The sequence below is a fragment of the Antrostomus carolinensis genome, unplaced genomic scaffold (genome assembly GCF_000700745.2).
Source record: "Antrostomus carolinensis isolate BGI_N321 unplaced genomic scaffold, ASM70074v2 scaffold35827, whole genome shotgun sequence".
Taxonomy (NCBI): Eukaryota; Metazoa; Chordata; class Aves; order Caprimulgiformes; family Caprimulgidae; genus Antrostomus; species Antrostomus carolinensis.
The window spans coordinates 3,680-25,605 of NW_010330113.1; the positions used below are offsets into that span (position 1 = coordinate 3,680).

General features: G+C 41.3%; 1 protein-coding gene across 1 annotated transcript in view; it reads left to right on the plus strand.

Moving 5' to 3' along the window:
* Positions 1-3,601: 3,601 nt before the first annotated feature.
* LOC104528739 (PHD finger protein 20) overlaps positions 3,602-21,926 on the plus strand; it is a gene marked incomplete at its 3' end in the record, with an annotated part of 31,408 nt that continues 13,083 nt past the window's right edge. Inside the window, exons 1-8 of the mRNA XM_010172832.1 lie at positions 3,602-3,716; positions 11,007-11,178; positions 11,394-11,478; positions 12,233-12,312; positions 15,119-15,506; positions 15,913-16,020; positions 16,974-17,150; positions 17,975-18,148. Of these exons, the coding sequence (XP_010171134.1) occupies positions 3,634-3,716; positions 11,007-11,178; positions 11,394-11,478; positions 12,233-12,312; positions 15,119-15,506; positions 15,913-16,020; positions 16,974-17,150; positions 17,975-18,148 (1,267 nt within the window). The remainder of the gene's footprint in view (positions 3,717-11,006; positions 11,179-11,393; positions 11,479-12,232; positions 12,313-15,118; positions 15,507-15,912; positions 16,021-16,973; positions 17,151-17,974; positions 18,149-21,926) is intronic.

The following is a 21,926-nucleotide window of genomic DNA, read 5'->3' on the forward strand; positions in this document are numbered from 1 at the left end:
GTGCAGAATGTGATTGGACTTAGTCCTTGGCAGTTTCAGAATGGGCACATAGATGTGGTAGCAGTTTTGGAACACTGGTGCTGGAAGGAATGGCAGGGTCAGCTTAGGCTTTGTGGAGTTGGCTGTAAACCTGTTTTGGTGTAGAAACTGCTTGTACTGCTGTGCACAGAGGAAACAAAACACGCTTGTGTCTTGTCACTTCTGTAGGAACTGCATTTCAGATCTTGGGGCTGCCTTTGGTACCCAGCTCAGTTACACCAGTGCTGCATCTCCAGCGAATGCTCCTTGCTTTTACTCCCTGGTTTTGCCAGTGCTGTTTATTAACCCACTACCTGTCCTACCCACCATGTAGTCCTTAATCACCAGTGACTCAGAATGCCTCCTAGGAGTTGGACAGCAAGCTTACCACCCTGAATAAAACTTCAGTGCAAAACTACTTTGCATTGAAAATTTATATTTATGCAAACTAGCAAAGTTTATTGTGCTCCTTCATCAACCAGAGAGCCAGGTTTTTTCATAGAGTTCCTTTTTTTCCCCCGTATTGTGCTCTGATGGCAGAGGGGGGAATCGCTGGGTTGGGCACAAATGTGCTAAAGAATGAAGGAGATAAGAGGCTGAGTTGTGGGAGTGAATTGCTTTTCTTCTGAGCTGCTTGAGACAGTGCTAAGTTTGGAAATGGAACTAATTTAAAGGCAGAGTTTTTGGTGTTATAGTACATAGGAAATGGTTTAATCGTAATTACTGATGATTTGGAAACCAGTGTTTGCAAGGGTAGGTAGGTTTTGAAAAAGGCTGCAGTGATTCCGCAGTTTCCAGAGAGAAAATGACCGAGGCTGTTATTAGTGAAAGAGAAAGTTACCCACAACTGCTTGGTTTTGCTCTGTGTGATAATATGAAAGATTTCTCCGGTTTCCAGAGGATGTGCCAGGTTTGGGGCTCAGCACTGACAGAGCTTAAAACTGGAGAGTAAGAAGGACTGCAGGTGTGGGTGTACAGGACCCGCACTGTTAGCAGAGCAGAAGGCTTGTTTTAAAAGACAAAACACGATCCCTGAAGGGATCAGTATTAATGTGTGTGTGTTCTCTGCATTGCCCAGATATAAATGTGCCTTCCTGATTGATACCTTTTAAGTATCTGAATAGCTGAGTAATCTTTAAAAGCTAAGTTACCTCATGCTGACTTTTATGGGGAAGAACAAGCTCTTCCTTTTAAACAACAGAAATGTGTGCTTTCAGTGATGCAGACTTAGAAATAGTTTCTGTTGGAAGTAGTGACTTGTCTGCATCCTGGGGTATTTGTTCCTGAAACAGAGCTAATCCTCATAGTAGAATAGGAAGCTTTGGAGAAAAACCATACAGCTTTGGGAGTAGGCCTAGTAACTATCTATATTTTAATTGTGGTCTTGAACACTTGAGAAAAATGGATTCCCAGTTACCGAAGTAAATATCCTGCTCATGTCTTGGTTTAGTTACCAAGTTAGTACAAATTAATTTGCTGCTGAAGATTGTTAGAAGAGGTGTTCTGGTGAAGTGTTAATTCCAGTTCGTGGCTGTGACTGTGTCTGATCAGTCTGGGATGGGTTGTGAACAGTCTGTTTCGATGGAGCTCAGGGTTTTTCAGTAGTCCTTGTAGGTGAGCTGAAATGACTCCTGGTTTTCAGGATTGCAGCTATTGCTGAAGGGGGCCACTGCAGAGAGTTTCAGTAATGTACTTCCAGTACTTTTAAGAGTATGTTGTCTTTGCATGTCCCTACTTAGTGAAAAGGAAAAATAAGTTTACTAGAACAAGAGGCATCTTGCAGCTGTAATTTCTCCTACAAGTGTTAAGAAAAGTGTGTGTCTGTTCCACATTTAGAGGCATGGAATTCTATTGCTAGTGTGAGAAAGTGGTATTTTAATGATGTAAATCTGCAGAGAAAATAGAGCATGTTTCAGGTGTGGGTGGATAAACTGTTTAAAAAAGAAAATGTAGCTTTGCACTTGCTTCTTGGATTTCAAGATTATTTTTTTTAAATTCTTACTGTTTCTTCTTCATCAGAATGTAAAGCCCCAACCATCCTAACTTTTCCTTAATTTCCTTCCCTCTCTCCTTTCCCCATTAAGAGTTAGAGAGGTGGTAGGTAGATCCCCCTGCCCCAACCTCTGGCCATATCAGAATTTAATTATTCCTGGATTCAGGTCTGTGATGGTTGAACTCAGTTTGTTATCAGATACTCCAGAATAAGTAACTTGCGATGTTTCTCAGTTCCTGGGTGGCTAAAATACTTAATCTTTTGGTGTGAATCGATGTTGTGAATTGAGCTTACAGGCACTAGCATTTTTCCCCATACCATTGCAGTCTGCTCTAACAGTAGTGAAGATGAGCCTAAAAGCCGTGCTGCAGAGCAGGACAGCAGGTGATCTGGTAGAGAAGCTTCTTTGCAGTGTGGTTATGATACTCGAGGTGGTGGTGCCGCCTCCGTGGCGAGCCCTTGGCAAATGACCTGGTTTAAAAAATGTGTTGATGGAGTAGCTTTTCCCTGTGATTGAATCTTTATGACTTTCCTAAAGATCTTTGATTTCTGAACCACACTTGAATTTAGAGTAGTTCTTTATAAAATAATGTTAATCCTTTTATAGATGCTGCTCAGTTGATCTCATTGCTGTTGATGCATTGTGTGAAGCAAGATGCTGCTGCTTATTTCTGCTGCTGCTGCTGCATGTCTCCTAATTCTTGTAGTGTGAGACTAGAAGGCTTTTAAATTTAACTTGCATCCGTTTTATACATCTTTAATTGAATCTTCAAGATATAGCTGAGGATAGTATTGAATAAAACTTGTATTTTTGGATCTTGTGAGCTTGAAGACTACAGGAATAGATCATAATTTGTATCCTATAATTGTGGGAAATGACTGACAAAAGTTTGTGAAAAATAGCTCCTGATCAGGCTTTCCACTAAACACACCTTGAGAGAAAATAGTTTGGCAAGATTTCTTAAGCCTTAATATTATCTATTGGAAACACGTCTTCATGAAGAGTATTTTTATTTTCTGTTTAAAATGGTGGAGAAGTGGGAAGCAAGCAATGAGATATGCAGGCAGTATAGACAATCTCCTAAAACCGATTGAAGAAACGACATATTTCTGATGTCTTTGAACTTCATTGCATTTGTAGTGAAGAGGTGACGTAGTGTTTCTGAGTTTTTCATTAACGTGGTGGCTGTTGAAAGATTGTTATGGTGTTTGGTTTTGCCTACTTCCTGTTTACTGGATTCCTTGTTTTCATCCAAACTGGGAGGGGGGAGAGAATATCATGAAACTTCTGTCTCAGCTGTGAATAAACATTGGGTTGCAGAGTTCTTCATTGACCTGGAACTTGGACCAATGGACAGAAGTTGAGCTTCAGTCTTTCATGGTGCAGTAGCTGCCACTTTGAACACATTTTTGGAATGATACTGCACACTGTCACTTGGGAACCCTTGTTTAAGAGATAATTGCCCACATTACTTTCTGCAAACAAAAAAAAAAGAGGTCTCCTTAACATCTAGCTTTTGGGGATTATGGTGCATAAGCTTATTTTGTATATGTCTTGATTAGTGATTGATATTTAATTGCATTTTTCAGGGGAATAAAATCAGCAGTGTTGATATTACAAAATGACAAAACATCCTCCGAATAGAAGAGGGATCAACTTTGAGGTGGGAGCCCAGTTGGAAGCCCGTGACAGATTAAAAAACTGGTATTTTTTTAAAACCATTCATATTATATTAACTCTTAAGTCTTTAATATCTTAAACATTTTGTATTGGTACAATACTGATAGTCCTGGTCATTGGTTTGTAGGAAAGTAGTTAATTTATAAGCGTTGATATACCAGTGGTGGAAATGGGCAATAGATGCTGATATGTTGTGCTGGCCCTTACGAAGTGTCCTGGTGCTGTCTGTGTCTGGGGAATAGGACTGTGCCTAAATCCAGTGGGACTGCAGCCTCTGGTACTCCTGAATTCACGTGTTGAATTCTGTGCGACCCGCAGATTACAGAGCAGAGGTTGTGAAGAGACTGCGGTACAGAATACCCGAGGGAGCTCCTCATTCCATCCTTTCCCATTGCTGTTGTGAATTCAAAGACTTTAAAATCTGATTGAAATTGTTATGACCTGTGCTCATGTCAGGGTGGTCAGCTTGAGAATTGAAGAACTGGATGGGGAAACACATTCCACAGGAAGAAGTCTGCTCTGGAGCCTGTCTTGCAGACTTCAGTTGTGAACGAACGCTTTTCTTGACTAAATATTTCAGTAAGGGAGGGGGAAAAGGGCCTAGAAGTTAATTGGGCTAATTTTAAGCCTTCTAACTCTGTTCATTTTAGGAAATCAACTCAAAAAGCAGCATTTAGTAATGGTCAGTGAATGAGGCATAAAATGAAAATTGCTGGAGAAAAAGACAACTTAAATACAGGAATTAATTGTGTTTTGTTAGTTCATTTCAGATATCTTCTCTCTCCTGAAATCAGTTCTAGTTGGCTTCTATTTAAGAGTCTATTTGTGGATTAGATGTGATTGTACACTAAGTGTGCAGAAGTCAGTGTTGAAAACCATCTGGACATCCCAGAAGGATGCAGTGCTGTCTTAGACACAGGGGACTTATTCCAAAACATCTTGTTTGCCTGCAGAGTATTTCTCTGCTTTCCAGGTACGAGGGGATTGGAATTGTGAAAATGAGTAAACACAGCTCTTTATGGAAAGAACATGAAGTACCAGCATTAAATCATACTTGCGTGTTCTGTTGGCTTTCCTGTGTAACCAAGAGTTGTGTACCTAGGACTTAGATCTGAATCTGCAGGAATCTTTTGTATTCTTGAGCTTTGTTTATACAACAAGAGAATAGTCACGCTTAGAAAAATGAGGCTTCTTAGCCTGTCTGTCATGTCGGCTTTTTAAAGGTGCAGTTTGGTATAGATTGTGTTTGAGTAAGGCTAATAACTTGTATCCGTGACTGTTACCCTTCTGACGTGTTTGGACAGCAACAGGTTGGCAGTACACAGCTCTTACCTGGAAAAACTTTTGGGGGAAGTTCAATACCTACTATAATTTCCACATATCCCCTGGATTAAATTTGAATTGTGGATATGCTGCATATCCAGAACCAAGCCATGTCGTTTGTTTTTTAAAAACACCCGATCTTAAATGACCTGTCTTATACCCTGTGTTTTGCAACACTTTGATATCACAACCTGGTTATTAACTCTCCATATTCTGAAAGTTTTCTTTCACTTGCTAAGGTTTTGAAACCTGGGTCAGAAAGTCCACGTTTCCTTGACTGGTTGTGGTGGTTTCACTTGGCTGGCAGCCAAACACAGCCACTCACTCATTCCCCCCCCATTCCCCAGGGAACAGTGGAGGGAAATGGAGGGATAGGGATAAGGCGACTCATGGGTTGAGATAAAAACAATTTAATAAATGAAATAAAATAAAACTTAAAATAATGATAATAAAAAATAATAATAGAATATACGAATGAGTGATGCAATTGCTCACCACCCACTGACCAATGCCCAGCCTGTCCCCAGCCAGCGATGCCAGAGCCGAGACAGTCCTGAAGCTGCAACTGCAATCCTAGAGCAATCCTGAGCCATCCCCTAGAGAATCCCCCAGCTTTCTGTTCAGCCCTCATTAATATACTGACCATGACATGATATGATATGGAATATCTATGCTGCTTCTTCCTCCCCCCCCCCCCAAAAAAAAACCTTTTGCACCTGCAGACTGTCAAAGCACAAAGTCCTTGGACTTTCAGCAGCATCTCAAAACATGAGTATGTTATCAACATTCTTATAACAAATCCCACACTGAAACCAAAACACAGCTATTCTAGCTACTAAGAAAAGAAAATTTCCTAGCAAAACCAAGACACTGGTGATCTGTGGGTGTTTTTGTTTTCAGGGTTTGTGAACTGAAATTTGTAAGAGCTGGGGGCTTATTTTCCCTTAGCGATATCACTGATGCACCTCCCCAGGTGGGGATTTGTAGAGGACAGAAGACTTCCTCCCTGCCCCCCTGCTACTTTCACCTGCTGCTGTGTGAGCAGGACCACTCTATGGTGTGGTAACAACACACTCCTCCTATGTGGATATAAAACTTTGTTTGCTGATACTTGTTTTTCCCGGTGTTAGACCTTCAGAGGTCTAAGCTTTCCTTCTGCAGAGTTCTGTTGCTGCGTTGGCATTCAAACACTGGTTTTGATTTCTGTGCTCAGTACCAAGCACATCAGTCAGCTCATGGGGCCAGTATTGCTTCTCAGTTGGCAGTAGTGCTTTGGAAAGTATTTCATCTTGGAGCCCCATTTACTTGCCTTCCATGGCTGCGGCTTGTGCCCTGAAATGCTAGTTGTGGACTTTCAGGGTGTTTGCATGTGATGACAAACCTACTGAAGAGAAAAAAAATGTATATGCCAGCAGAGTAGCCAGTGCAGAGTCTGTGTCTTGCCAAAGTACAAAGTGAATTTTGCATCTTTGGAGCTCTTATCGAAGGTTGCTTTGTTGTGCCTGGAATCCTCATGTGTTGGAAGTGTACTTCAGTTCCTGAGATGTCTGTCACCTCCTAGACCTGAACTCCAGTGAGTACATTTGGTATTTGACTTGGTTCTTAGGGCTTGGTTGATGGATCGAAGCTGTCATGAAAGGCTTGTGACTGTCTGCTCACCTCAGGGCACTAACGGGGCAGAGCTCTGGCCGTCAGGCAGTGCCTCTGTGCGTGTTGAGGGGTCTCTTGGTGCACAGTGCTGGTGTTCAGAGGACAGAGTGGTGGGATGGCTCCAGTAGTGCAGTCCTAAAGGGAGAGATCCTAAAGAGACGAGCTGTGACAATGTACGTGCACACACTGTGCCAGCTGAATTTTGTTCTTTAGACCTTTTGCATCGGATCATTTAAAGTCTCCAGTGCTGGCTGGCTGCAGACTAGACCCTTTTCGGTAAGAGGATGACTCTGCACTGGATGCCTGCAGCAGGCAAATGACAACAGCTCTTGTGTTACCTTATTGTACTTTTTCCAAGTTCTTCTGTCTGTTGTGCAAGTAGAATGAGTATGAAGAGACTTTTGATTCTAGTTGAGGCTCTTGAGTATTGAGAATAAGATCAGTATTGTGCTACTCTGCCAAGGTAGAGATTGTCAGTCCCATGAGTTGAATTGCTCATGCCGTCAGGACTTTGTCTCAGTACTGAAAAGGTGAAATTCCATAGCTGTTGTCCTTCACAGTATGGTTCTCCTAGATGCTTCCTTTCCTCTCAGCATTGCTTTGACTGCAGTAAGCCTGTCCCTTCCTAGCGCTGAGAGAGAGGGAGTTTACAGCAGTTCCATTTTGGTATGTAGAAAAGGAGAGGGGAGACAAACTGGTCCAGGACTGAGAGATAGGAACTCCTTCAGTCAGCACCCTGATCCTGAATTTCCAGATATTTACCTCTTCGCAGAAGAGGGAGGTTTTACACTTGTGTCTCCAGTAAACCTGTTTTCATTTTGTTTGCTGTGCCCTGCAGCAGTGGTTTGAAGTTGCCAGTCATTGCTAGCCCTGCCTTTTGAGAGTTACGCCATCTGAGCTTTTGACTGTCACTTGGGTTCTTATCAAAACTACTGCCAGCACTTTGGGCATCTTGGAGGTTTTCTGTTACTTTAGCCAGTGCATAAGGCCTTGTGTCCTGGTTTTTAGCTGAGACAGAGCTGGGTTTCTTTTTAGTAGCTAGAACAGCGCTGTGTTTTGCTTTCAGCATGGGATTTGTCAGGAGAGAAACGCTGAGAACATCCCCATGTTGCATTTGTGTCCCTGGCACTGAAGGACTTTGTGTTTGTCCGTCTGCAAGCGCAAGATCTCAGGGGGGAGGAATATTGACATGGATCAGCTCCATGGGCATTGGGCTCTGCCAAGGGGCTGTTCCATCTCCTGTCCCCCATGGGCAGGAGATCCATGAGGGGCTCTTCCTCTCTTGCTCTCTCTGGCTTTCGCTCGGGCTCTGGCTCTCCCGGGATTGCGGTTTCGGGTCAGGATTGTCGCTCCTCCGGGATCGTTCTCTGGGAACGGGCCGGGCTCAGTCAGTGGGTGGTGAGCAATGGCACTGGGCATCGCTCATTGGCATATTTTATTACTATTATTATCATTAATATTTAATACCTACGAATCTCCTTACCCTTGCCCCTATCCCCTTGGGGTGGGGGGGGAAGTAAGCAAACAGCTGCTAGCCAAGTGAAACCACCGCACCTTGAAAAGTACAAGCTCATCATTCCTTTTAGATTGAGATGGAAAATTCCTTGTTTTGGGCTCCCAATATATTGCAAGAAGTTGTTTCCAATTTCAGCTTGTTGTTTGCAGATAGTTATTCAAATCAATACCAGTTGGGGATTTCTTATGCAGGATCAGTTATGGAGTCAGCTAAATGCTTCCTTTGTGGTTTGGGGGAGGGCATGTTGAACCATCCCTGGACACAAGGCAGTTGTACTCCTTTTTTCCAGCCTTAGCCAGGCTTCAGCTATTGGCCTTTCACTTTGTGTATTCTCCCGTAATACATTTTCTTGATAAACAAGTATGAATTTCTTTCAAGTTCCCTCTACCCCTTGGCATGTTCCCAGGCTCTTTGGTGCACATGTGTGGATATGCTGTATTTCTTCTCTTCTGTATAGATCTGTGAGAACTTGTGCCTTCTGATGTGACACGCTTGCTCAGTGCTTTGAAGGCTAGGGGACAGATGTTGGAGGAAGGAAGCTTGTGCTGTCAATGTGTCCTGCTCAGAGCTGTTGAGAAGCTGTGAACCTTCTGAAGTTGCCAGCGCTGTGTTTTGCATCTGAAAGGAAGGTGGTTATCAGGGAGGGGGCTGCCAAAGTTCATGGATAGATCTGGGAGGTTTGCTGTGCCAGTCAAGAGCACTGAACATATGTTTGCTGATGTTGGTTGCTTCAGAAAAAGAAAACTTGTTCAGGCTTTGCTGCGTGTGATCCAGGAACTGACTGAGGGCTCTAGTTCACCCATGCTGGCTCTCAGTTCAGCTGAAATGTGGTCTCATTGCCAGGTGTGTTTTTGCTGATCGTGATAAATCAGCATCTCTCCCCCATCAGGGAGTCTTTAGAAGGGGCGGTGGGATAGCTGCAGGGGATACTGGTGCATGGCTCTGGGGTGATGGTGGTTCTGGTGGAGAAAGTTCCTCCATTTACTGGGTATGAAGCAGGGAACGGTCTTGCATCATAGTTAGTCAGTTCTTGACCCTTGGGCTTGTGGGAGAAAGTGAGTGGCTTGAGTGTGTTTGCCAGAGAGGGTTTAGCTTCATGTTGAGCCAGTGCTCTGTCATCAGCTTCCCTCTTGATCTTTTGAGAATCTGGACAAGCCCATTGCAGTCCTGATGGCAAAAGTGTCCTTCTGGCTGATCTTCTGTTGAGAGCACCTGGGAATTCCTGTCCCTGTTTTTGTTGGGCTTTGCAGGCAACTGGATACTGATTTTTGTCGTTACCTGTACTCAGTGATAGGCTGAGTTATCAGTTGCTGAGATTAGCCAAGAATAAACTGTTCAATAGAACTGAGTTGTTACATGTAGAAGGACTCTGAATGCTCCCCCCCCGCCATGAACCTGTGTGGGGCAGTGCTTGGGGTTGCCAAAACATGAAATATATTGACTGTCACACAAAGGAAGTTACTTCCTTCCTAGGAGGCTGGTAACCAGTTAGAGACGTCTGTGCTGTGATATCCCCCACTCACCTTCCTCTGCTCCACAGCCTTTGCTGCGTGTGTTGTGGTAACACTGGGATGAGCTGCTGGGACAGGCTGAGGCGTCAGGCGGGGCCTCAGCCTGTGTCTGCAGTGCGGGTCTCTAGCCTGGCCTGTTCCCAGCCCTTCCTGAACAAACCACTATTGGGTGTTTCTCAGACCTGCTGGAGAATTTCAGTTGTAGGTTGTTCTTTTCATGTACGTAAGGATATAAAATAGCACTCTGTGTTGCATTTAAGTCTTAATTCTGACATGTCTAGGTTTTATTTTTAGCATCAGACTCGATCCTTTTAGGTGCCATTTCTTTCTACCCCTTGTTCTATCTTTTTACGTGGGATTTATCAGGTAAAGAATACTTGTAGATTTGTGGGGTTTTTTTCTTCAGCACTTTATTCAGGAATTCATTGGGGCCTTGCCTTTCTTCCATAAATAACTGAAAAAAACAGCAAGTGAAGATTTTTCTCCTGGCACTATTATTGTTGAGGAAAAACTTCAATACTTGGGATGTTATCTTCATTTGGGATAGTGAAATGTGCTGTGATTCTGAAATACTTACTGAAGTTACAAATTACCAATGCAATTAAAGAAAAATGCCTAGTTTATAAGGACTTCCTGATTAGAAATAACTGGATTCAACTCTTCTCAAATTCCTGTACTTCTAAGATACTGAAAGATACCTTTTTTAATTTAAAAGTCCCAGGACTTTGAAGATTTAATTTAGACTTTGAGAATCTAAAACTTAAATTAGGTTTAGTGTGCCTGCTAGACTTTTGGTGCAGGTTATTCCTGATACTTGTTGATGGATATCTCTGAGAGAAGTGAGTGTATTGACCTCCAGGTGTTCCTGTTGATAAGAGGGAGTTGTTGAAGCTATCATTTTGGTGTATATATAAAATTTCTAGGTGCAGGGAAGGTCTTTCTGATTTCTTGATCTCAATTTATATTTTTTTTCCACCCCGGACTAAGAACTCTTTAGTTGTCTCCTCTTCCTGCAGCCAGTGCTTACCTTTGCTGTTCAGTTTTGGGATTTGTCCTTTGCTAAGCTCTTAGTCATTTTGTAGCATTTCTGTTGCTTATACAAGTGATACCTCAAATAATATTAAAATTGTAGAAACTAAAGGTTGTTAGGTATAGTAACTTGGTTCCTCATCACACCTGATCAAGCAGATCTTCAGATATTTTGCTTGTGATCATGCAGAAAGCCCCATTTGTGTAATGTTTGTACTATAGCTAAGTGTCTGAGACAGCTTCCGTTATTCTTAATTGAAATATTTTAATCTACCTTTTGACCAGGTATCCAGCTCACATTGAAGAAATTGATTATGAAGAAGGAAAAGTACTTATCCATTTCAAACGCTGGAACCACAGATACGATGAGTGGTTTTGTTGGGACAGTCCTTATTTGCGTCCCTTAGAGAAGATACAGTTAAGAAAAGAAGGATTACATGAGGAAGAAGGTTGTGCAGTAAGTAGAAAATAGGGGACATTTGAGTATGTAACAGTTTAGTGTGCCGTTATGACCACTAAAATTATGAATTATGACCATTAAAATGCTTCACTGTTGCTGTTTTGCCTGCTATATCAGTCTTAGGACTTATTTTAAATATTGGAAAATGAATAATTTTGATGTTTTAATGAAGTAATTCTCAGATGAAAACACTTTTAACTACTGTCTTGTAGGGATTTCATATAAATGACCAGGTACTGGCGTGTTGGTCTGACTGCCGCTTCTACCCAGCCAAAGTTACTTCTGTTAACAAAGATGGTAAGGAGTTATTTTTGGTTTTGTCATGCTTGTTAGTATTGCATTTCTAATTGTATTCTAACCTTTTTGCTTAGGTGGAGAGAGAGTACAGCAGACAGAAAATAGCTGTGAAAAGTTGTATTTTCAATTGTATGGTTTATTCTGCCATCAACTTTAACCGAACCTGAGCCAAAATAGCTTTTTTTTCTGGGTTAGCCAGTCAGTAGTTGCTTTAAATATATGTTTGGGAAAAGTTGTTTCTTCTTAAGTTTATTGTCAAGAGAGGCACGTAACCACAGGAAAACTAGTGTCAGAGCTTTAAAAACCCTTTACAGATAGAGAGGGGGGCCAAAAAAAAAAACCCCACAGCCATGCTTCTCCTTTTTGAGTATATGTAACCATGAAGGACTTGTTCTAGCGCTGTGCTTTCTTTAGATTGACAGCATCCTGTAAGATGAAGGAGAGGATGTCTGTGTAATTATCTACTGGGATATTCCACCAAAGATATTTTGAGGTTTTGTGAAGAAAGTGTATGTCAGGAGCATCTCTGAGCTTGGACGTGCACCTCTATGTTTACCATAAGTATTTTTGGTAATGTCGCTCTTTCTCCCTTACCTGGCCTGTGATAAGACCTCTGCTGTTGAAGTTTCTAACAACACAGATAAGGCAGCTTTTGTCTGGAGCTAAGTATGCAGCTAGACTATTGGAGCTGTTAGCAGGTGCTCTGTTAAATAAATTGTTTCGTAAACTCTTATGCTTTATTTTAAAATTTTAGGTACATACACTGTGAAGTTTTATGATGGTGTAGTTCAGACTGTCAAAAACATTCATGTCAAAGCTTTTTCCAAAGATCAGGTAAGTATTGTGTTTTTGTTACTGTTGTGTTCTAAAGTTAACAGTTCAAGTGGCTAGGTTTGATGAATTGCAGAACGTGAAATGAATGAAACATCTCTATTGCTAACGTACAACACAACTGAAATAGAATCTGTTAAAATGAAAACGTTGTGCAGATCTTGGTGGTATGATTGGCAGAGTTCTCAGGTTCATGTTCATGAATGCATCTCTTGAACTAAAGGAGTCATAGGCATATGAATAGTTTTCTAAAAAGCACTGGAAGATTCAGAATGTGCATACTAAAGCTACTGGTAGGTTATTGAAACACATTTTGGTTGTTTGACCTGTTTGAGATTAGTTTAAATGCATGCATTTTAAAAATTAAGAGGTGGTAACTCTTGGTGGACAGAAGCTACTATTTCCCAAGGTAACTACTTGATTGAAGTCTCCCAAGAGGACCAGGGCCTGTGATCTTGAGGCTGCTCTCAGCTGCCTGTAGAAGGCCTCATCCACCTCCTCATCCTGATCAGGTGGCCTATAGTAAACACCCACAACAGTATCACCTATGTTAGCCTGCCCCTTAATTCTCACCCATAAGCTCTCCACTCCATCATCCATCTCTAGGTGGAGCTGGATACATTCTAGTTGCTCTCTCACATAAAGGGCAACCCCACCACCCTGTCTTCCCAGCCTGTCTTTCCTAAAGAGGACATACCCATCCATGACAGTGTTCCAGTCGTATGAGCTGTCCCACCATGTCTCCGTGATCACAATGAGATCATCCACCTGTGCACATCCAGCACAGGGACTTAACCTTATCACTGGGAGAAGGTTCAGAGGACACTGTTCTTAAAACAAAATGAAAACCAAAAACATACCCCACAACAACAAACAAAAAAAAAGCCCACCAAAAAACCAAACAAATAAACAAAAAACCAAACCAGCCTGAAAACCACCTGATTTCTGAAGGGAGCAGCTGAGGCTGGTTGTCTTTTCTTTAATGACCCTGTTACTCTGTCCCTACGCAGAGGATGTACCATTGTATTGAACAGTGATGGTGAGATGCTAATGACCTGCATGCACAGTGTCAGTGTGCTTGTGCAAGGACACACCGCTTTTAAGAGCTCTAAGTAACATCAGAAGAGAGTTCAGCCATACTGTATTTATGGTTAGTTTCTTGAGAATAATTTAAGATAGTTCATGTGTGTTCCAGTACCACATACTTCAAATCAGATGGTTCTACGAGCAGCACAAGCGATTAAACCTAATATCTGAGGGTTGGTTTTTACTAATGTTTGGGTTTCCACTGAAGCTTTTCCTGTAGCTGTGGCATTTAAGGAATTTACAGAAGACAGATTTTTATGATGTCTGGTAAAAGTGGTGCTCAGACTCCTAAGAAGGTCAAAGACTTTCTTCCCCTTTGCCTAGCTGTTTTCATGAAATATACAGCAATTTTGGCTCACATTTTTAAAAAGTGATTTTTTTTTTTTTTTTAATCACCTCTATGCCAAGTATGGTTGAAAAATATCACTGAGGGTAGAGCAAATTGGACATTCACCATTTTATTGCATCAAGATTATTTCTTCAGACTGTGGTCTGAAAATGGCAGTCTTCAAAGGTATCAATTCATGTCAGCCTCATGGGAGAATTAGGGTGGGAAGAGGCAGGATGAAGTGAGTACAGGGATATAGCGAGTCTTGAGTGTGTTCTGAGAATTTTGTATAACTCAAATCAGCTGTTTTGCTTTCTTTCTTCAAGAAGGTATCAAGAGGTATTTAGCCTTTCTTGTCCTCTGATCCCTGTTCAAAGTTTAAGCTGCTTGTGCCTTGCAGAACTGTGTCTGTAAGTAGTATGGTTGCTCTTTAATGCTTGAAGTTATTAGGCAGCAGGAAGAGGGAAGTTAGTTCAACTAAAGGCAGTGTTGATACGTGACCAAGTATAAATTATTAATCCAGGTACAAAGTTAGAAGGTTTCTGTTCATTGGAGCAGAGCAGTTCTGGGACAGCCTGTAGCAGGATCCTTGGAAGGAGGGGGAAAAACCCCAGAATTGGCATCCTCCCAGGTGGTGTTAATATGAAACCTGGTCACCAGAGGGAAGGGACGTGGAGTGGCTGTGACCTGTTGGATAGGGGAGTTCTTTCTGGCTTGGTGGTGGTACATAAGGACTACGGGGAAATGAGGTTACAGCTGAATATTGTATCCATAGCTTGCTGGATAGCAAGCCAGGGACTGTTAAGGATTTTTCATGTCCCCTCACGCTGAAGACAATACAGAAAGACAAAGTTTAAAGTTTTGGTTTTAAATTTAAATGTGTACATTTTAACATGATGTACTTCCTGATGAAGTTGGTGATTGCAGTTGCTTTACCTGACTCTTTACTTAACACATTTCAGTAGCAGTGATAATTACAAGCTAAATGCTGGTCTAATTGTGAACGATAACACTTTTGTGAAAGGCAGACAGTTTTTGCATCCAAGTGGTTTTCCCTTTTCTGTGCTCTTGACTCCCACCCACTCTTTCTTTAGTGTCCCAAGCAGGCTTTAAGTAGTACTGTGCAAGCTACTATGGACCGAACCTGCACGTGGGAAACAGCAAATCCCTTATGCCATTGAGTTGTGAGAAGAATGACTCTGTTGCACTGTCCTGTTGAAGCTGCATGGGTCCTTGAACAGTTCAAGTGCCTCTTTTAAGTTTTAATCTGTGTTGCAGTACAGTATATGCTTTTATCCTTTGAAAAATTGGATGCAAGTCTGATAAATACTAAGGCGGGAGAGGACTTTCCAGTTGCAGTAAGTTAATTTTCATATGTCGTTCTCTTTATTGTAGAATATTGTGGGTAATGGTAAGCCTAAGGAAAGAGGTAATGAAATTCCGTCATCTCCTGAAAAGCGGGAGAAATTTAAAGAACAGAGGAAAGCAACAGGTAATGCAAAGAAAGACAAGGATGAAAAGACATTAAAGACTGAGAAAAGAGTTAATCAACCTGATAAGGAAGGAAAATTGATTGTCATCTCGGAAAAAGGCAAGGTCTCAGAAAAGAATATATCTAAGAATGGAAAAGAAGATAAAGAGAATATATCAGAGAATGATATGGAATATTCACTAGATACAGAAATTGAGAAGAAGCCTGAGAATGACAATGTGAAGAGTCCACAGGAAAACACAAAAGAAACTAAACGAAAACGTGGAAGACCACCGATAACACCTCCAACAGGTATGTAGCTAAACTTAAATGTTTAGGCCACATATCAGAACCCTTCTGAACTTACCTGAAGGAATGAAAAGTAAATTGCTCTTTCACAGCCTGAGTCTCTAGAAATTTTTAAAAAACTTGAAACTGATCTGTGTTCAGGCTTGGTTAGAAGGGCTGAGAGTGTACTTGTTAGTAGGTTTGGAGCTTCAGTGGTTTGGTCAGAGATTAGATTTAGGCAAGTAATCTTCATATACTATAAAACGTGTCTGCAGTAGGATTATATGCTAACATGCAGACTTCGGAAAGCCAGGTGAAACTGTATTTATGCAAGTCCAGTATTATAAGTTGTGAGGCTTGGGAATTCATATTTTAAAGGGTTTCACAGCTTCATATCCAGTCAATTTTTTTTCTCTATTTAAATACGTAGAGCCAAGTTCTCAGACGCTGCAGCCCATAACTTTGGAGTTAAGACGTCGGAAAATACCTAAAGGAGGTGAAGTTCCATCAAAGCGTCCCAGGATTGAAAAAAACTTGTGTGAGTATTTTTTTGGTATTCAGCTCCCACAGTATTTGTACATACAAGTTCTTGGGGCTTAAGTCAGGGGAGGGCAGAAGGTCTGTAGTATTAACCTTACACTGTGCTAAATGAAATGGCTGAAATGCAGCACCTGTTTTTCTTAAATTGGCCATTCATGTGTAGCAGCATCATGCTGAAATTCCCTCCTAAATCTTGGAAGCTGGGTTTGGTTAAAGGAGCCACAAGCTGTGAGTCTTGATACAGAAGTTTTTAGACATAGGGGAGGCAGTGATTGTGTTGTCTTCAATATGTAGAAGGTTATAAAAGCTTTTTTCCTAGTTGTAGGAACTCTTTAATTACTAGATGGAGTATCTACCACATTGCTTAGCAGAGAAACTTTAATACTAGGTATTAAAGTCACTGCAGTCTAATAGCTTCTACTTTATTCTTGGTATACTGTGTAGTGATGTTGAAGAACTTGAGTGTGTTAATGAGAAAAGAAAATCATGTTCTCTGTAGGTGATCTGAAGAAGGCTGCCTTTCCCTTCCTTAGGACCACAAAGTCTTAAAACTTCAGTGTGCTTAGGTTACCCAGCTTAGAGTGCAAGTTGTGTGTCTGAATTGTCTCATCTCACTTCTGGTATTACTTAGGTCTGTGGGATGGTTGCTGTTTAAAGCAGTGTTTTACCAGTAGGATGTTGATCTGTGTTCTTACTTCAAATCTGTTACTAGAAGAAGTTGAGAGGCTGTAAGACTGGGTTTTGCTCTATTTTTATGCTTGTTTATATAACTGTTAATATGATTGTAGCTTTTACAGAGAATTCTGATCACCAGGGCTGTTTTGCTTTGCTATTAACCTCAGTCCTTAAAAACTTTCAAACTGTCCCTGGGAGGGGAGGTCTTCAAAATTTGGTTGGGAGCTATTTAGTAATCCTGTAACTGCACGATACCTTTAAACTTGTCTGTTCCAGCTCAAGAAAAATTGAAGAACTCTTCAGATAACCCTGAAAGAGACCAGATCAGGAGACGATCCTCAAGACTCTCATGTAGTATTAGCCATGAGATTTTAAATGCAGATCATGTCACAGTTTCAACGGAAACTCCGCCTTTTAAAGATGCAGTGTCTAACCAAAAGGAATCTGAGAAGGGTAAGCAGTTTCCTGGTATACTCTGGACTTGTGATGGGATGGCAGTCATCTAGTTGTTGCACAAGTGCTGTATTATCACTTACATAACCTCCAGGCTCTGTATCTGCAATTAAAACCTAATTTTATCAGCAGTGCAGAGAAAACTCAAGGGAAGTTTCTGTCTCTGCTGCCCTGATTGCCTTTTGCGTTTGGTTCCCTCTCCATCAGTAGCCCTGGCATTTCCCTGGTGTGGTAGGAGCTTTTCCAGTAGAGGGATAACTGACCTTGCAGAAGGAGAAATCCGTAGGCTGTAAAATAACTTAAAGGAAATGTTGTGTTTGGGTGGGTTTGGGGGTTTGTTGTTTTTTGTTTTTTTTTTGGGGGGGGGGGGGATATGGATTATGCTTGTGAAAATCAGGTAATTACAAAGTTTTAACACTTCTACGTGGAAGAAGTAACCCAAAGTTAAGTTTAGAGTGATGAACACTAAAGACACCAAACGAGATGCTTTTATTCTTAACTGGGTGGAGGTAATGCTCCCTTTTTCTGTCCTGTGCTTCACTGCCTTTCCCTTTTAGAGGGAGCTCTGATAATGGTTTGAGGAGACCTGTCCCATTTTAGAGTATAAAGAGTTAGCAGCCTGAGTGTTTCTAACGAGCTCTGAATTTAGAGGGTTGCTACAAGTAGCTATGTTGTAAAAACTTAGTTTTATGTTAATACACCAGCAAGCGGTCTGAGCATGGACAGATCTTTCTCTCCTGTAGTGTGATGAACACACACATCACTGATCTGCAGTATGCTTTTCTGAGCATTTTACTCAATCAAAATTTTTTCCTCCATTCTAGTCCAGTTAGAAATTCCTGTTGAATCTGACCAAAGTTTCAATGAACGAGAATCTCCTGGAAACACATCACATAGCACAGCAGTCAGTACGGATGCCAGTTTACAGGAAGAAAAAGTTGAAGACAAAGAGTCTTCCTCTGTTACTGTCAGAACTCAAGAACCTTCTGCTGCTACAGGTTCAAATTTTGATTTAATATTTAATATTGATGCATTTTTTTTTAAGGCAACTGACGCCAGGTGTTTCGTGCTTGTACAAGTGTCACTAACAAAAATTGTGTGTTCTTGCAATGTTAACCACAGGGGAAACAGCTTTTTTTTAAAAAAAAAAAAAAAAAAAAATCGGTATGAATTCAGTTTTGGTCTTATAATCAGGAGATTGAGAGCAGTCTTCCAAAAAGTGGAATTCATAATTTTTAAATGACTGGGTGGAATATTTTTAGCATATGAATGGTGAAGTTAACAAATGCTTGGTTTGGGGTTATGACTTCATGTTTGTAATTGTGGATTAAGTTGGACTAACTTCTTAAAAGATTGAGTTCTTTTGTCATCTCTGTGCTGCAGGTATGAGGTAGCATTGCTGTTTGGGAATCCTGACTCTGCATTTCTATAGCCTTGTGTTTTGGCTTCTGTACTTAAGCCTATAGCTAAGGCTACTCTAGTTTTATACTAAAAACTAGAGGTTTTAGTGCAAATTTATGAAATAGTTCAAACATTTCAGAGTCTGTCTTAATAATGTATATATTGTATTTTCTTTTAGCTGGGGTGTTTACTTACCTTGCTTTTTCAGATTAAAATTTCCTATACAAGTAGTAGACTATGCCAAAACACAGTGCTGTCCTGTGATTACTTCTTGTAACTTTAATACTCAGATCTGCATCTAACTGGGGAAACCTGAACTACAAATTCCCTAGTTTATGCTCTATCAAAGAAGCTTAATTTTAAGTGGAACAGAGTATTTAGAGGGATTTACAGTTGCTCAGCATTGCTTAAGAGTAATCTGTATGTGCTAACTTTCATCCTGTTTGTTGGTGATTCCAAAGTTACCCTCCTGCTTGCATGTGTCCTCTTTCACCCACTCTCGTGTACCTGTACCAATGAAATGTCCTGTCCCTTTGCCACTGATGTGCACCTTCAGTGCAGGAAGGAACTTACCTCTTTTTCCTTTGCTCAGGTTTGATGTGTAAATGGTCTTTTACTATTTAAAAATCGGAGCTCTTTCGATCTTGCTCTCCTTCCTAAGCAGGCTGATGATACATCCTCCTGCATTCTAACTCTGGTATATCCAGAGTTGTTTCAGTTAATGTGAGTTGGGGCCGTGCCTTTCCTTCCCTGTGTTCTGGCAGTGGGTTCAGAAGATACAGAGTGGCTGCAGATTCTTTTTGCTTGCCAGGCTGCTGTGTCCTTTTCAGTCTGTAAAGTACTTTTGGATTTTTTATTTTTTTTTAACTGATGGGTTGTAGCTTGTTGTGGCTCATGAAGGCAAAATCACTGTTTGGTTGTTTTACCTGAATAGATCATCCATACCAAGGCAATGCCATTACTCTCTGTATTAGCTCTGAGTACACCAGCTATTCACAGAATCACAGAATGGTTGAGGTTGGAAGGGACCTCTGGGGTCATTTAGTTCAACAAGCCTGCTCAAGCAGGGACTCCTAGAGCACATGAACCAGGATTTTGTCCAGATGGCTTTTGAGTATCTCCACAGCCTGTCTGGGCAGGATGTCCCAGTGCTCAGTCACCCTCACAGTAAATAAGTTCTTCCTGATGTTCAGGTGGAACTTCCTGTTCTGCAGTTTATTCCCGTTGCCTCTCATCCTATTGTTGGGTGCCAATGAGAAGAGTCTGGCCCTGTCCTCTAGACACTCTCCCTTTAGATATTTATAAACATTAATTAGACCCCCTCTGAGTCGTTTTTTCACCAGGCTGAACAGCCCCAGCTCCCTCAGCTATTGACAGCCTGCCTGCAAATCTCTGGAGCAAAGGAAGGATGTAAAGAGCTTTGCTCCTTCAGGTGGCTGTGGATTTGTTCCTTGCCCTCTTGTAGCAGGCAGAACCAATTTAATGCACTTTAAAGTGTAAGTTGAATACTTGCTCAGTAACTGCAGTGTAACATTACTGGTTTCCTTAAGTTCATGTGATTAAAACTGGTGAAGCTCCTGAGAAGCACTTGTCGGGTGCTGCTGTCTGGGTCAGCGCAGCTGGCACTCTGTCTGTGAGAAGTTGGCAGCACCAGCAATGTTCACAGCTAGTGCTGTGCTGTGTAGCTCTTTCCTTTGGAATTTGAAGTTCCTGTCCTCTAAGGTGCCCTTGAAACTGAACAAGCATCCTTGAATGCAGTTTTGTTAGATGAACAACCGTGTCCTGTTTGCAGATTTCCACCCTGGAGTAGCTGTTGTGGATGGCAGGAGGGGCTGTCTGCTGCAGCAGCAGAGGAGCATTAGGGCTTGTTTTGTCCTTCGTTGGCTCTCTGGAAGATGTCCCTGGGATTATTAACAGGCAAGCTGCAGAAACTTGTCTCACTGGGAGTGCAAAGAAAGGCTAGAAAGCAGTGATGCTTCTTGGTCCTGTTGGAATCTTGTGCTTCAGGCAAACAGAGTGGTGGCTGAAGCACAAGGACTCCAGCGCTGGGCAGGTGAGGAGCTGTGCAGGTGGCTCCAGGCAGGTGCACTCAGCTGAGTTGCTCTGAGGTGCAGTGTGCAGGACTCGCACCTCAGAGACAGCTCCTCTTAAGAGACAGAGCAGTTTTGAAAGTTGAAAGAATTTTTAGTGTGTCTGAAAATACTCACTTTTCAGCCTCTGGCAAAGTATTTAATAGAAGAGGAGGTGTGGCAAAGCTTTCCACTGCGGTGGATACAGTCACCTCTTGGACATGCTTTGTGTAGGAAAACAGTATGATAAAATGTTTTGTGTCTTCAGTGATCTTGCATGATAAACTCACTGCATTTCTTAAAGTGTATTTTTTAGCTGACAACCATTGAGCCTTTTATTTTTGTGAAGTCCTGCAAATTTTCAGTTTTCAGTGCAACATTTTTAAGATGACATTTGTGTGTAATCTTTTGGAGATACAAGATACTCATTGAACTACAGATTGGCAAACCACAACTTTGATAAGGTTTGAGAATTTGAAAAATGGTAAATCTTGACTTTTTGAAAGAACACACGGTGGGGTTTTTTGGGTTGATTTTGTGGGGTTTGTTTGTTTTAAATAACACAGTATGTAAAAAATGTATTAATGGTTAAAGATGTTCTTTCAAGCAGTTAATGCAGTATTAAGAAGGCATCTGCCCCTGTTGCCTTTGTAAAATAATCCAGAAGTAGTCATGGAATATTCTCAAAAATAAAGATTATTTTACTTGGTACCGTAACAAGTGTAATCACAAAGCTTTGGGGTTAGTGGTCAAATACTATTTTTAAAAATCCCTCCTGCAGGGGCATTTATTTTCTGTCTTAAGTGCTCACTCAGGATGCAGAGCTTTTCAGGGTGTTTCACAATGTCTTAGTTTCAAGTAACTATGAAATCGAAGGTGTGTTAAAAATTTTTACAGGTGTACGTGAACTGGGGTGTTACACCTGTATGGTCATCTTCAGTGAAGGCTTCTGTTCCTAAAAAAAGAGAAGTTTGAAGATCTGAGTTCATGGCCATAAGGCAGTGAGAGCTAGTACAGACTCAGTAGTATGTGTTAGGTGGGAACTTCTAGTGACCATGAAAGAACAAACAGAGAAAACAGGCTTGGTTGTATAAAAATGTTTTTTCTTTGTGTATTTGTTAGTGATGGGGAAATCTGTTCTCCTTCTGTGAAAAATATTTAGGGAAATGATTGACAGATTTAAAGATTTAAGTTAAACTAAAATACCAGCAGATTTTCTTCCTTGCATATATACATTCTGGTTGAGATTAGAGATGCAGTTTAAAATTACCTTGTTTTACCACCTTGAACTTGTGTGCTGGTTTGG